This window comes from Zosterops lateralis, assembly GCF_965231275.1.
Source record: "Zosterops lateralis genome assembly, chromosome: 15".
Classification (NCBI taxonomy): domain Eukaryota; kingdom Metazoa; phylum Chordata; class Aves; order Passeriformes; family Zosteropidae; genus Zosterops; species Zosterops lateralis.
The window spans coordinates 12,865,376-12,882,286 of record NC_139775.1 but is presented as its reverse complement, the minus strand read 5'-3'; the positions used below and the strand labels follow the sequence as shown (position 1 = coordinate 12,882,286).

At 39.4% G+C, this 16,911-nt stretch overlaps 1 protein-coding gene across 12 annotated transcripts in view; it reads left to right on the top strand.

Annotated features, from left to right (window-relative positions):
• Positions 1-16,911, top strand: part of RBFOX1 (RNA binding fox-1 homolog 1) — a 1,119,155-nt gene that overhangs the window by 454,820 nt on the left and 647,424 nt on the right. For all 12 annotated transcript variants that reach the window (XM_083872230.1, XM_083872241.1, XM_083872231.1 and 9 more), the window contains one exon: positions 14,399-14,461. In XM_083872230.1, the coding sequence (XP_083728356.1) occupies positions 14,399-14,461 (63 nt within the window). The remainder of the gene's footprint in view (positions 1-14,398; positions 14,462-16,911) is intronic.

The window sequence follows — 16,911 nt, the reverse complement described above, 5'->3', positions numbered from 1 at the left end:
TTAAACTTCATATCTCTCTAAAGAGCGAGGAGGGAGAGAAATGCCTTGTATTACACAGAGACAGGTTACAGGAGACAAATGCCAAGTGAACACTTGATAAAACTGCTGTGCTTTAGAGCATTTTGCAGCCAGCAGAGCCTGTCTTTTGTCTGCCCTTCGCTGTGACAGCTGCAGTGTGCCACAGACCTTAAATCAACCAAAAGCTCTGGAATATCCTGCCCTGGCTGCTTGGCAAGGAGCTGCTGCTCCAGTCTGCTTTCTCCCCAGAGAGTTTGGTTCCTCCAGCACACCTTCTGCCTTGGCTGCTCTGAGACCTGAACTTGTGTTTGCAAATTTGCTGTCAGGTCAAGAAAATGACACCAGGGTTAGGGCATGAGTGTAATTATGGTACAGACGTTTTGCAGGCAAAAAAAAAACCAAAAAAAAAACAAACAAAAAAAAAAAAAAAAAAAAAAAAAAAAATTTGCAAAAGTAGCAGTGGAAGGAAAGAAGAATTGAAATCCTGCTTGTGAAGTAGAGAGATAATAACAGATCTGGTGAGTTGTGGTTTGTGTGGTGAAGGCAATGCTTGGAAGCAGAGGGGATGTGGTGTAGGAGAGTTTGCCAAAATTCATGGTGCCCTTCGGTGGAAAGTTGTGTTTAAAAAGTGTGAAACAGTTTCAAATACAGTCAGAAACCGGGCCCAGGTTTGTTCTATTGATGGTGTGAGCAAGCAGGGACTTGGAAATGGATTATGGATGGTTCTTGAGGAAAATATTGTTTATAAAGAAGCCTTTTCTCCTGCCACTGTGCTGGAGACAAAGGACTGAGCAAAAAGGCTTGGTCAGAAACACCTGTGAACAAGCAGAACCTTCAGAAATGAACTTTTTTTGCCATTCGAACCAATCTAAGAATCATTAAAATACCACCTGAAACCAAGGTTCTCAAATAAGTTCTGCTCTAGAATTGGAGGGATTTTTGGTAATTTGCAGTAACAAATTAATTTCTCCATCAGGATGTGTCTTGTTTCCTCTGAGAAAGGAATAATAATTTGATCTACCAGTTTACACCATGCAGTTTTCATTAGGTTAAAAACACACCTGGTCAAACGTGGGGCAGGATGAGGACCATGAATACAGATTGTAGATTTATCACCCTTTTTAGTTTGCCTGGAAACATAAAGGTTGAAACTAAGATTTACTTTGTCCTTGTCCACCAGGTTGAAGTAATTAACCTGAACACCTTAAACATAAGGATTTTCTCATTTGGTTCTTAATTTCTTGTAAAGACTCCATTAATACTTAAATTTCTCCACTCTCTAGTGGAATCTGTTAATAGCCTTACACAGTGTCAAGGAAAATAATTGGTGCAGTGTTTGGAAATGGAGTTGAGTCAAATGTTCCACTAGTTGCTCTTTGTTAAACTAATTGACATCTTGATTTGTTATATAAGAAACCTTCATTTATTTGCCTTTCCTATAAAACTTTTCTCTCTTTTTTTGTTTCCTTTGCAACTCCCTTAAATGAGTGGAGTTAGGCAAAAAATTCCTATTATCAAATCTTTTTTATATTTTGGAAACAAGAAGATAAATGATTATTTGACTGTTTTTTCACAACCTAGATCAGTGTGTGCTTTCTTCCTGCCACATCCTGCCCCCACTCTGAATCCCAGTGTTGATATTTCAGTCCCTAATGGGAAACTTCTTTTTCTCCTGTGCTTTCACACCTCTGTGTCGTTCAGCAAATCTTTATGCAGGTAAGATGATGAAAAAAAAAAACAACTTTCAATTATCTTGTGTTCCTTTATGTTTAAGTTGTCATTATGGATCTAATTGTGTTCTATTTGCTGCTTCGAGTTCTGGTGAATTGGCATTGAGGTCACAAACCACATTAGCTTTTTCAGCATCAGAAAACATAAACCTGAAGCCTAAAATGACATTTTTAATCTCAGAAAAATAGCAGCGATTTCTTTCATATGTTTTTCAATCAATAACAGGCAAATCAAATCTCCATGCTGGCTAAAAATGCTTAGCACAACTGCAATACCTGCCTAATTTGGAAAAAGTTAAATTACTTTTAAAAGCGTTATTTAAACAAGCACTTCAGAGATACATTGATATTTGTGAAATTACTCAAATTGTGTTTATTTATTACACACATTTTGCATAGATTCCAGGTTCCTATTTTTGCTGTGCACCTGTTTTTTATTAATTTTTTTTTTGCCTTAGGATTATACCCTGAAAGCCACAGGAAGATGTGCAAGTGAGGTGATGTGCAAGGGAGAAGATTTACATCCAGTCTGTAGTGCTGAGTTTTGTCATAAGTACATTTAACAGCAATAATAATGGGGGAGAAAAAGCTCAGCTGATCTCAGGTTTCAGGACATCTCTTTTTTTTTTTTTTTTTTTTTTTTTTTTTTTTTTTTTTTTTTGTCATTTTGAGCCCCTGGTTTTGTGTTCAGTGCACTCTGTAGAGTTCTGCATCCTACTTGCTTTATTTATCAGTTGGTTAAGTTGTAACTCTCTGCAAGCAGCTGCAGTTGTATTGAGCAGTTGAGAAGCTCTGCCAACAAAGCTCCAGGGAGGTCTCAATGGGTGTGATTTGTCACTGTTATTTCAATCTATACATAGAAAAAAAACTTTTGTTTTGAAGTTCAGGTTTTATCTCTGTCTTTTTCCTCATTTCCCAGTAGGATGTGTTGGTGTTGTGGAGATGGGAGAAAAGGAGGAGGAGCTCTTGTGTGTGCAGGGATTTCTTGGGGCTGTAAGGGATGGAAAATGTGAGGGCAGCTCCAGCAGCAGAGAGGAGAGGGCAGAAATCCTGAATATTCTAGCTGTGCTGCAATGGCACAGCCTTATTTCATATCAAGCACTTCAGCAATCCCCTTGAATTTTTTTTTTTTTTTTTTTTTTTTTTTTTTTTTTTTTTTTTTTGTCACACAAATATTTGTATTGCAGACAGGGTTAGAATTAAGCACAACTTAATTCTCAGTTTGGGGACTGAGGTTCTGAGCGTGTTTATTTCTCTGGGCTGAATTTTCATCCTTGCCTGGTTTACTTTTATATGTTATTGTTTATAGTGTAATTCCTGGACTGCAAACCTACATTGTGCTTTTTAAAATTCATTTTCACAAGTTCAGAAATAAAACTCGGTGAGAAAAAGCTGTGAAATGAGGCAGGCCAGGCTTTACAAATTGAAGAGTAATTCCAGGCTGCTGTTTTACTACTATTTCCAAGTTATCTCTGCCTGGAGTAAGAGCAAAACTCCTTAATATAGGGCTGCTCTCAAGTTTTATTAAACCACTTGCTTAGTGTGAAATTAATTTGTTCAGGAAGGAATATAAATCAGCTGAGGTGAAAGAAAATTGATTTTTACACCACCTTTCACTTGTTGCACTCGTAGTAGTGTAAGCTTCATTAGACTCTTGGAGTGTTTATGGGTGTTATAAAACGTTTAACACTTGATGTATTGAGGCACTCAAAGGGGTTTCAGGCATTAGAGGATTAGATTGAGATTCCATTGCTGTCACTCTGGTATTTGGGGAAGGAAGTGTGTGCTCTATTGGCATTTTAGCCATAAATAGAATTTTTTTTTTTGTCTGGCACTACAGGACTGATAGATGCAGTGAGAAACTCCAAGACTTGGAAACAACGCTGTAGCATCAAAGGTAAAATTGGTATAAATAGTTTCACAGATATAATGGAAGTCACAAAAAGTGTTTGGAATTGTGCAGGAATTCATAAACTACCCAGTCTGGTGGGCATTTTGCTTCTGTTTTCCAGCTGTCAGTCCAAGTTCCCAAAAATGGGATACTTGAGGTGTTTCTCCCTTGTACATATACAATTATACTTCTATTATAATACATATAAAATATATATATTATACACGTGCTGACATGGCACAGTGTTTTGCCCTGAAATAAAAGAACAAGATAGAAAATACAAAAAACTACTGAGAAATCCAATCCTGAGCCGTACAACACAGTTCGCTTTTGAGTTACAGCTCTTAAAAATTTAGCAGTGCAGTTTATTCCTGTGCATTCAGAACTTTTTAGAAATGCAACAGGTTTTACATAGAATGGCAGTAATTTTCTCTCAGATTATGCAGTAGATGTGTATTTCCTAAAACCTGATGATTTATGGAATAAATGGAATAATGTTTGTGGGTTTGAGCTTTTGTCTCATGCACAGCAATTGGTGTCAGTGCATTGCTGAGCTGCTCTGCTAAGGGAAGTTTGGAAAATATATCCAGAATTCTCCATGTACTGCAAATCCTCACTTTTAATGTGTTCTTGGAGGTGTGTTTGAGGCAGCTGATTGTGTGTAAATTGTTGCTCCTGTGGTGGAGCAGTTCAGAGATGAGTTTTCAGTCACTGCACACCTGCAGCAGGTGCTGGTGCTGCTCGTGGTGCTCCCTGCTCTCCTGCCAGCGGGGCACAGAGAGATGCCACTCTAATTAACAGTCAAAATTAATACCCTTCCTGAATGAAAATGGTTGAGGGAGGGCAGTGTAAACAAGTTAATTCTCTCTCTGTTTCCAGAGGTTGATTTTTTTCTCTCGTTGTGTCCCCACTCCTGTTTTCCATGAGTGTTTGTGAGTCTGGGGAGCAGACAAGCCCAGCTCCTAGAGGACAGCAGAGTGCAGTGCTGTGGGCTGCAGAAATGAAGTTTATTTAAAGAATACAAGCTGTGTGTTGGTCCTTCATCCTTCTAACCAAAGATGTGTATTTACTTCATGAATTAAAGCTTTTTAACTCTTCACTATTAGCAAATAAGAAAAGCTGAAATCAATCTTTCATCATGCTGCTGGATTTAATTTCAATATTGTGTAAGCTTAATACACAATTCACAGTCATTTGGACAGAGGCTTTATCTGATTTCTCATTTGAAAAACGAGGATATACTTTAGTTCTTGTTTTCATCTGATTTTATGTGCTTTTATTCACCTCTGAGGTTTGTTGATGGGGTGCTTGGATAACAGCACATCATCTCTGGTTTGCTTCAGCATGCCAAGGAAAAGGTGCAAAGATGAAGCAAGTTGCTTTTCACATTTAAAAGAGGATTTTGGTTCCATGGAAGTACAAGCAGTGCATTCCTTCTGCAATAAAAATGCTGCCTTGATTAAAAAAAAAGTTTCCTACCAAGAACCAGCTAATTCCATTGACAGCACATTAACGGAATATGTAACTCGAGTAAAGGTGCAACAATAAATCAAATAAAGCAATTACATCAATTGGAGCATCTTTGAAAAGTAGGACAGGTTAGCTGAGTCTGTTATTTATTTAATACCAACTTAATATCACAAGAGCAAACAGTAAGACAGGTAAAGTACATCAAAATATTAATTATATGGATCCATGCTATAACTTATAAGAAATGCTTACTTACTCCTCCTCTTCAAGGGAATTGCTGATAGAAGTTAAAGCATAACACCTTGAATTATTCACAAGTATCTGAATTATGATGGGTGATGCCCAGAAGAGCTTTGATATTTAAACAGGACAAAGACATTTTACCAGTTCTCTGTGAGTTGTGGCTCTGAGACTTGAATCATTCCTTCCTGCACAGAGTTTTCAAACTATGAAGGTGTATTTTCAGACAAAGAGAATGATCTTGTTTTGGTTTAGTAGGCTAGACCTTAATCATGATTAAAAATGTTTAATTTCTTTAATTCCAAAAGCATTTACAAGGCAAGATTAGGGAAAAAACCCCATATAAACATTGCCATAATTCCTTTAGACAAACCTTTATCTGGCAGCAGTGAGTATCTGATGCTTTGGGAATTATTTCCTGCATTAACAAGACACTGAGCCGTTTTTAATTTGACTTGGGATAAAATTCCACTGGAGCAAGCAGCCACCTCCTTGTCCTAACAATTTCTCTTAACCCCTGGGAAGATGAAGACACCTCCATCAGCCAGGCAGGATTTGGTTATTTCCCAGAGGATTGGGTGACTCAGGCTGGGATTTGCAGCCTCTGGTGAATGTGGCAGCTTTTTGAATTCACTCTAACTCCTGATGAGTTGCAGATAGAAATGAGGACTAAGATATTACAGCTGGAAAAGAGCTTGGGGCACTTGGTGGCAGCTCTGGCTGCTCTCCATCCCTCCTGCCCCAGGACAGGGAAAACACCTGCACAGGGGCATTCCCAGGCACTCAGATCCTGCATTGAGAAGCCAAAGAGCAGCAGAGCAGCTAAAATTTCTAATCAGTGTGGAGGAGATTCTGTCTCCTCTGAGTTTCTGGTACATGGAGCCAGTTTTGGCAGGAAGGATTGTTCACACACCCTTGGGCAGCAGTGGGGAGGGCAGCTCTGAGGAACTCCCAGTTTTAGTTTTGTTCCAACCGCTTCATCCTCAGTTTGAGCTCAGGTTAGTGCACTTCCATATCTGCGCTCTGTACAGAGAGATGCTCATCTGTTGCTCAGCTTTGGAGATGATCTTTTTCCAAGGCTTGATTAAGAAGTCTGTGAAAAAAAAAAAAATTTATGGGGATAGAGGAGCTATTGCTTCATTTCTGTATTAAGGCTGAGAGGTGAATGCTGACTGTGAGCGGAATCCCTGAGAAATGTATCTTTGCTTAAGAATAGAGCAAGAATGAGCAGCAGTTTATGCCATAACAATTGTGTTTGTGTGATCTGGAGGTTCTGCTGCTTATTCCCTCTGTGGATTGAAAACAGTTCCATTTTCATGGTCTAAACCAAACTCCTCTGTGTCCTGTGTCCCACCAACCCTCTGCTCCTGGGGGCTGTGGGCAGAGGGATGGAGTCAGAATTCCCTGCAGGAATTCTGCAGGTCCAGCAGGCACAGGAGGTGCCTGGGGAAGGACTGAGGGTCAGTATTCACTCCATGGTTTATGATACAACAAATGCAGTTTGGCTCCTGGTGGTGCTGCCTGCCTTGGTGCTCATGAAATGTGAATGGAATGAAGGGATGGGGCTGAATGTGTCAATCTGGGATTGTTTTGCAAGGCAGTTCTGCAGGAAAACTTGCGGGGGGGAATGATCAAGTGTTAATAGAGGGAGTTCTGCGAGGTGCAATATAAGGAATTATTGCACCAGGTGAGACTTGGCATGTGGGGAGGAGGGAAAGAAATGGAATCATTTAAATATGAAAGGCAGTGAAATGTAATGAATCAAAGTATGACTAACAAGGTGATTTAATGAGATGGAGTTAAGTGATGCAATGTGATTTAGTAGTAGAATTGTAGACATTTGAAGCAAAATACAAAACAAACAAAAGAGTCTAAGGGGAGAGAATGTTTAGTAACAGTATTTTCATCATAAAAACTATCAGGCATTTAATTATAATTTTGTTCATTTTAAACCACCTCCTAAATATATAACATTTACAAAACCAACAAAAAAAAAAACCACCCCAGGATCAAGTTGCCCAGTTGTTGTAACATAAATATTAACTAGAAAAATCAAAAAAAAAAAATGGGTGATAACTTTACAGTGCCACTGTAAAGTAAACAATTAGCATATTCTAATATATATATAAAATATTTATGAAATAAAAGAAAACATGACTAACACTGAGAGGTGGAATGAGGTTTAAACAACACCCAGAAATTTGTTTATTGGTGACCCAACATGGGACCAGTGAGAGCACTGGTGAGGTACCATGTTCAAGTAACATATATGGAGGTTTTAAATATTTCCAGAGATTTTGGCTTCACAGCTGACATGCTAAATGCAAGATGTTGGAAATGTGAGCAAATTCTTAAATGGTTTAAAGCAGTGTATTTCTGGCTGAAAGGATTTGGCCCTGCAAAAAAAGAAACTGCATAGTTTATTTGATGTATCCCTGTGTCTGATGAGCAAGGCAAGGACTGGGGACACAGTGTTCTGATATTGAAATAAAATATTTATTTTGCTGCTTCTTTACCAATATCTAAACGTAGGCTAAAATTATATTTTCTTATTCCATTGTTTCCCTCACTAAATGGGAAGTACTGTTGTTTCTTTTATAAGAGGAAAACTCCTGATTCCTTTTTAGATTAAAAAAAAAAAATATATTCAAAGTGAGCTCTGCGCTGAGAATTTGTATGCTGAACCTGTCAGACTGTGAATCTTTATTATTACTGAGCTTTATCCTTGAGTCCATAGCTTGCATTCCAGTGTGAATATTAAGTGTCAGGCTGAGATGCTCTGTGAGAGATTTGCAGGAGCTGGCAGGCTCCTGCCCCAGCCTTGGCAGCCCCAGTGATGAGTGGCTTCATTTCACAGGTGTCACTTTGTCACCAGGGCTCTGGATCCTGGTGCTGGGAGTGATGGAGGAGGGACCATCCCCTGCAGGGTGGGATTTTCCTGGGGTGCTGGGAAAGGGAAAAAAAAAAAAGTGTATATATATAAAAAAAAAAAAAGTCCTGAACTGGCCATTCAGGAATGTGTGATGTTTGCAAATCTGGGTCTTTTCCTGCTGAAAGAACTCTAGTAAAAAAAATCCCCAAAAAACCACCCCAAAACAACAACAACAACAACAAAACATTGTTGCTGTAGGACACAAAAGAAAGATGAAAAACTCCAATATTTCAGAAGGCAAAGAGCATAGAAAAAAGAGTTTATTGTCTAATTCTTACTACCTTTTATAAGGTGTTCCCATACAGATTTAACATGGTTGGTGAATAGGAACGACACCTCTCTAACCCCATTGGTTAAACTGGAGAAACAGCAAAACACCACCTGGAGAAAGATTGTTTTGAGAAAGGAGAGTTGTTTGCCAAAATTGTTTTCAGAAGAAACTTTATTGAGAAACTTTTCCTTGGGAAAAATTCAACAGCTGCCAGCAGGGTAAAATCTCTCAGAAATATCACTTCATCTTTTTTGTTTATTTACAAATAACCAATCTGGACCTAAGAGTTTTCCACTGACAGATTTTGTGTGCCTGGACTATGGGTTGCATCATTTATACTTTTTTGCTCCTTTTTTCTCCCATGGAAAGTCATGTTACTTGTGGAAAATATCTGCTGCTTGGCACAACTGAGCTTCCTCCTTCCTTTCCTTCCTTTCCGAGGAGAGCACTTGAACCCCAGATTGGGATCTGCATGGACATCTCCCTGCTTGTGATTTCACATTTTGTAATCATTTTCGAATTACACCCAGCTGAAAGCCACAACAATAAATAATTCTTCCAGCCCAAGGCTCTCCTGTGTTGTGTAAAACAAACACTAACTTGTCTTTTGGAATCAGCTGGAGTCGTTTTATGTAGCAGGAGTAAATCTCCAAATGTGGCAGGCTCAGATTATTTTAATTTTACCTCTTTTTTTCAGACTGAAATGATTTTTCATCATAAGCAGTAAGAATGCTTTTGATTAAGCCACAATGGCCCCTGTGCCAAGGGTGCAGCAACTCCTCCTTTCTCTGCAGCAGTGGGGCTGTGATGGGGGCTGGGGATGCCTCCAGAATAGTTGATTTGATATTTGGGGGAAAGCTGGACCTTTTCAAGCCCTGGTGACCTTAAAAAGTCCTTTTTCCTGGACCCTCTCAAGCCCTGATGACCTTAGAAAAGTCTCTTTTCCTGGAGATTGTTGTTTGTCCCAGCTCCTCTCTGTCTCCAGTGTGTGAAACGATGCTTTTGTTTTCTGTGGTGATAAAAATGTCTTTGGATCAGAAGATTTGGTGTGTCTATCCAAAATAGATTTTTTTCCTTTGCTTTGTCCACAAGAGACATGCTCCAGTCCGTGGAATGTGATGGACCCTCAAATAATTATTTTTCTCTTAGGGCTCAGAGATGTAGCCCAGAGTTGTGCTGTTTCCCTAAGAATTATTGTGTCATAAATCACAAAACTGTTGGATAAATTGGTGGACTTTGGTTTGTTCTTTTTTATTATTATTATTCTAGTCCTTGATTTCAAATGTTATTAACTTCTATAGTTCCTAAGCAATGTCAAAATTTCTGTTAAAAATTAATAAAAAATAGGTAAATTTACCATTCTTCTCTCTACATAGAGAGATATTCCTTTCCAAATTGTATTGTTTGTAGAGCTGTAATTCATTGCTTGACCTGTGAGAGATGAGAGAACCACTAGTTTAAAATGCAGAATGCAAATCCTCTGCTCTGGAAGTATAATGTTCCAGTGTGTGTCAGGAGCAAGGCATTCAGGGCTAACAGCTCCACCTGGATCAGTGGAAGGACTTCTCTGGTGGCAGATGAGCCTTTTTCAAATTATTTTGTTATTTCTGCACCTCCTTTGGGCGCGTTGTTCCCTGGGATTTGTGCTGCAGGCACAGCCCTGTGTTACTGTGGCTGACATGGAACAACACTGCTGCTATTGCTGGGATCTTCTACCTGCTCACCAGGCTGTGCTGCAGAAATGTGGGGGAAAACAGGCAAACAGGAAAAAAGAGAAGTTCTGGGACTCATAAGAGTCACAATGGGAGTAGGAATGGAGAAACTCCCAGCCCTGGCTTTGCCCTTTCCCTGCTTGGACAGAGGAGTTGCCTCTCTCACAGCTGAGCTTCTGTCCCTGAGCTTCTCTGCAGCCAAAATTCTGACAGGTCCTTTTGTAAGACACCAGAATTCCTTTCAAATTCATGAATTAGAATTCAGTTTACTGCCATACTTAATCCTACAGGTTTTATACTGAATAAATACGTAAACATCCACACAGCCTCATCACAGGAGTAACCCTTTTAACTCAGTGTCTTACTTTCTTATTTAAAAAACCCCCAGGTATTTATTTAAACCTTCTGGCAGTTTCAGTCACAGGTAGGGGATATTCATAGTGAATGATGGTTTTATCTCAGGTAAGATAAGGAAACAGAAGCAAGGATAGCTTGAGGTTATCACAGTCTGGTTCCGTGCCCTGCTGCCCTTTAGGGCTCAGGGCATGAAGAGCTCCTTACACAACTTGGACAGTATCTTAAAAAATAATATTTTAACAGCTCTGTGCCATTTTTTCTCTGTATCACCATGCAGTGGTGAAGGCAGTGGTGGTCACAATCTCCACTGCAGAGACCTTTCAGCTGATGAATTGAAGTTCTGATCTGTTACCATTTGTTGTACAGAATATGCACTGAGGGGCAGAGCCCTGCAAAAGGAAGGTCACACCTGCAGTGCTGTGCCAAAGGTTCAGGACAGAGCTGGAACTGAGGCTGGTCTCACCTTTCCAGTGTCTCCCCTCTGGTACAGATATAAACAACACAGAACAGAGCATTGACCAGCAAACACAGTGCAGAGCACTAACATTTGCATTTAATATTTCCAATCAGTCCTTGTGCCAAGAGAAGCTGTTCAATTTTAAGTGCTATTTGGATAAATCCCTGCTCACATTCACCAAATCTCAGTGTTTATCCTCCTATCACAAAAAAAAAAATTCTATGATTCCATTGTACAAAATTATGCTCTCTGCATCCCTTGCATTCCAAACGTGCCATTTTCATTTTGAGACAAAAAAAAATTTACTGAATTTTGAAAGACCAGAGACTGAGACTTCATAGATAATTCTTTTCAGAGGACTTTAAAGTATTCTTCATTTTATAGTGAATATTTGCTTCTAGCAATGGCTACAACTGTCTTCTTAATAATCTTCCTGCTGTGTCCCTGTGCAGTATCCCACGTACATGTGGATTCTTGCACGTGGACTTGGTCGTGCTTTTCCCCTTCCACACAGATCTTCCTTCCTGACGTTGTATCAGATGTTTTTTCTCCTCCTTGAGTTTCTTCTTCACAGGGCCTGTGCTGTGCTGGTGCTTTGTCCTTCCCCAGGTTCTCTTCTTGATGTCCCTCTGCTCTGACCAATGTGATTGAAGAAATTTGTCTTTGTTTCACCAATCAGATTGGTCTGTGTAGAATAGTATAAAAAACAGACACATCTCAAAAATGAAAGAGTCATTTTCAGCCTTCTGAAGTTCAGAGTCTGTGTTGTTGTGGTGTAAAACAGCCTCAGTGTAGTCAGAGGGCCATGTCTGAGGGCCATGTCTGAGAGCCAGCCAGGCTGCACATGGAAACCCCAAAGCACAGTTTAAGCCAGGGCCCAGAGCCTGAGAAATAATATTTTTTTTATTTCCATTGTGATAAGAAATGCTGTCCTGTAAAGTATTCATTGTAATGATTGAATTTAAAAAAATATAAAATAATTTTAAAAAGTCATTCTAAGGTGATGATTAAGATTCAGGATTAAATTTAATGGTAATAAAGTCCAGCTAGAAATGCTCAGTAAATGGTTTCAGTCCCCCTCTTCTGAGGCTAATCAATGCACTGAGCTGCTCTGTGTTGAGTATCCCGGCATAAATATCAAATGTGCTTTATCATATTCCAGTTGCATTTCATTTTTTTTTCTCCTTTTCCCTTTTTTTTAACCTGATGTTCTGAGGATTTCCTTTTAGTGCCTACAAACATCTCCTTTTGACAGACAGTGCAAATTAAAAGATATGGCTGGGCAAAGGAAACTGGAACCCAAATATGCCCCCTGGGTTTTCATTTACAGTTAGAAGCTACAGACACAATTACTGCTGACAGAAATGCAGAAGCCAGTGGCAGAGTGCATGTGGCAGTAGAGTCATGCCAGGCAGTAATTGGGAAGATTATTTTTAATCAGAGCATATCCTACAGCCCAAACATTAGAAATCTCTTGTAAGGCTGACAGGAAATTAAACTGAGACCAAACAAAAAAAAAGCCTCAAAATAGAAGTAATATGGTTAGAAGTCTAATGATGGCAGAACTCAGTGCTTGTTGTATTTGGTTGTTATCTAAAGGGAATGGCTTTTAACTTGCAGCAGCAGATATCATTGTTTAATTGCATTTTTAGAACAGAATTAAAAAAATATCAGATTAGATCAATTTAGACGGAGGCTTTTGATAAAAGTCTGAAGCAGTGGATGTTAAGTCAGACTTGGTAATTGTATCTATGTATTAGCAGTGATTATTATTGCTTTAGGTTCTTCTTGGTTTTTTTTTTTTTTTTTTTTTTTTTTTTTTTTTTTTTTTTTTTTTTTTTTTTTTTTTTTTCTCCTTTACTATAATACTTAACGAAGCCACTGGAAAATAATAACATATTTGGGGTACTTTTGGAATGCTGGGCTCTGGGGGTATTTTATGAAGCCTGAATGACCTGGGGCTCTCTCTCAGTGACTCTGCAGAACAACCTGGGCTGGTTTGGGCTCCCTTTATTTTGAAGGGGAGAAACCCCTGGGGTATTTCAGTGCTGACACTTTCACCTGGAAACACCTTTTCATTTTTAAGTGAATCTTAGTAGATCATCATCTCTGCCAAACTTCTCCCTCCACTCCCAGCTGGACTCCCTCCAGCTGCCTCTGCAGTTTCCCTCCTCTCTGAGCAGAGCAGGAGGACCCTGGTCACTCTGCAGGAGGGTTCTTTGTGTGCCTGGCGTGTGGAAATGTTTTAATACCAGCTGCAAGCAAAACTTCCCTGGTTGGGAATTTATTTCTGGGTCACAGGAGTGCAAAACTTGCCTGTTTGGTGTTTTGGAACGATTTATGGCAGTTGAGGGAAAGGGAATTTAGCATTGGAGTTGTGCGTGTCGTGTTTCTCCACAGGGTTTTTTGTAGTTGTGTGGACAGTTCTCAATGGCAGGATATTTTTTGGAAAAAATACCCCATATATGTGCTGTTTGGAATTTTACCAAAGTGGATAAAAAGTTTATTAAATTTATTCACATAATGATTTTTTATACCCTGAACTAGGTGTGTATTATCTTTGGAGACTCAAAATATGAACAACAATTCTATTTTCAGAAGTATTTGTACCAAAGAGTACATATTGCCATTTGCACACAGAAATGAAAAATGCATGTAGGGAGAAACTGTTAGATAAAACATGGCTGAGCTCACTGTACCTACTAAAATTCAGTGAATAATTCAGTCAAATGTTACCTTTCACAGCTGCTCATTGATAAGAAGGAATGACATGGTGTTACCCTATTGGAATTCCCCAATATGAGCTTGTAAAATATATTCTGAATGCCCTCCTTTGGGTTATAATTTTATTTTATAATAATTTTATTATAATTTTTATTTTATAATAGTTTTTCTTTTGCAAAAATGCTGCATATGTTCAATTGAAGGATACACAAAAAAGCAAATTACAGTGGCGTGTTGCTATTGAAACAGAAACCTATGCTGGAGAAAATTTACCATTATAGGTAATAAATGTCTATTTTAGTAGGTAAATTTGCAATTAAAACAGAGATTTTTGATTTCAAATGCGTTGCAAACTGTCTGAATGTATTTATTACCTGTGGAATGTTTAATAAATAATAAAATCCCACTTGTGATTCAATAACCAGGTTTTGCTGTTTGGATTTGTACGAGAGTAAAAATGCACTTCTGACCCAACAATGTTGCCCAAGCAGTGGATTAAAAAGTGTGTTTTTTGTTGAACCTTTCAGCCTTCCCAGAGTGCAGGAGCTGCCCTGAATCCCTCACTCCCAGTTCAGGATGTGTTTTTCTTTCCCCAGGAAACTCCAGAGAAGCCCCATGCGAGTGGTGCCTATTGTTTCCATGAGCAGAATCTCCTCTCAGTAAGTCCCTGGTTCTTGTTTTGCCTCTTGATTTTCCCAGATCTCTCACAACTCCTCTGCACTCTGCAGCTTGCAGAGTCTAACAGAGCTCAGGGGAAGGGTCTGATGGCTTTTAGTCTTCAGTGAGCTTAGAAAATGATCTTACCTGCTTCTGGCTGTAGGTTAAAGTGATTTTTTTCTTGTGTTTTTTTTTCCTTGTACATGTTTGGGTTGTGTCACTGTGGTGTTTGTGTCACCTTTGGCTGATTGCTTTGTGTGCAGATTGCTCACAGGCACTTTTCCCCCTCAGAACAGCTATGGAGAATTAATTCATCGTGTTTGTCTTTAGAAAATGCTCTCTATAAAGTCAGAATAGGGAACGTCATGAATAAAGCTCCAAAATTTTATAGGACTTTTGCCTTTTCCCTTCCTGAGAAAAGGCTTTCAAATCCAAAACACTTGTTGCTCATTCATACTTGGAATTTATTCTTTAGTAAAGTTTTTCTTTGTAGCACATACATAAAACCAATTATGATTAAGCACTTTTTATTCAGGATATAACTTTCCATACTTACAGTAAACACAGAAGTATCAGACAAAGCTGTGTAATTTGTGGTAGATGTGTCTTTTATACTTTTTAAACAGCTTTTAATAATCCTCTGCTTAAAATAAACTCCAGTTCTCGGGTATTTTGTATCAGGCAAAGAGCTTGGCTTGTTCTGTATTAGGCTGAGTATATTTTTGCTTTTTATACATTTATAACTACACTGTTCTTTAGTCTGTGTTGCACATGGATATTGGCAAAATAATAGACTACATTCCCTTTTTTGTTCCACTGTATTAATGTGAGAAGCTGAGTTCTACCCCAACACACAAAGTTTCATGTCACTGAAAAAAAATTAGACACACAGTCCTTTCTAGAAAACAGAAGAGTTTTGCATTTATTCTCCTACACTGAATACAATCTTCCTCTTAATGTCTTTGAAATAAGATTTCATTATTTCAAAAAGACTGCCTGGCTTAGTGGATGAAAAAAAAAAAAAATCCTGTTCATCTTGAGGATAGATTTAAATCAATTCTGTAGCGCTCAGCATGCTTGTTGCTTTTAGCTTTTCCTCTGTCACCATCAGTATTTTCTAGCACAGAATAACCTTACAGCCCTTAGCAGAATTTGATGCAATTGACAGCTTTTGTTAGAAAAATTCTTGGAAAAAAAAATTGCACGGAGGAGGTTGGGGTTCCCAACCCAGGGGAGACAGCAGTCCCTGAGATAATCACAGCATGTTTTGAGGAAGCTAACATTAATTTGGCTGTGAACACAATGCCTCAGTAGCTATAAATGCAGTTTCCAGGAAAAGATATTTCATTTTCCCTCAACCAGCTCCAGCAGAGGTTTGGGGACTTAAAACAAGAAAGAAGAAAAGGCTCATTTGGAACCTGTGGAAGGTTTAACGCTCTAAACCTGCCCGTGCATCATTTGTGGGTGATTTTCCCTGGTGCCCATGAGGCAGCAGCAGGACCATCCATCAGCTCAGGGGTCTCTGTGTCAGCCCCGGCCCCGAGGGTTGCCTGGAAACAGCTCTGGATGGGAGTTTGCTGCTGGCAGCTCCATCTGCCTGGGCGGGATGCCCTCCTCACCCGGGACATGGGGCACGGCTGCCTCACTGCTGAAACACTCTGGCCCCTTTCCTGCCTGAGGAAAAGCATTGCAAACCACAAATTCCAATACAGCACATGGGTGTTAGGATGTTGGGGTTGTATGTGTTGAGATAAATATCTGCCCCTTCTCAAAAATCTCAAAAATCTCAAAAATCTCTGGTAATAATGGAATTCTGCGGTTGAATTTTAGTTCAATTCCTACCTGTAGTTGCTTTGCAGTGTTTTCCTATTTCATTTTGATAGAGAAATATGTTGAGGTAAGTCCAGTTTTGACAACCTTGCTCCAGAGAAATCCTGAATTTTAGACTTCAGCTTCACAGCCTGTGGATTGAGGTGTTTGACCTTCTATTAATGGTGCAGTAATGCCTACAGTGCCCCAGCAGTGCACTGAGCAAAGCAGTAAACAAAGCTCCAGAAAACCACTGAAAACAAACATGACAGGCAGAGGAGATAGAGTTGTCCCAAATCTGCAGTGGGAAATCAAGGACAAATAGTGACTGGCAGGGGGGTCTGTGGCAGGAATGGATGTAAAACCCAGATAAGAAGAGTCTTCACTGATTCCCTGGCATGGAGGGAATTTTCCCATTGCACTGAGACAATTCCCTGAGCTGGGAATGCTCAGGGGGCAGCACCAGGAACCCCCTGCTCTGGCTGTGGCATCCCAGCTCAAACTGCAGCCCAGGGGCTGGGATTGAACCCCTGTGAGCTGAAGGGCTCTCACAGGGTTGGACACTTGGGCTCTGTTGCATTCCTCTGAGGTGAGCTTATTCTAGAAGATGAATTTGCTGTGCTTTTTCCTCCCCTACACTCCT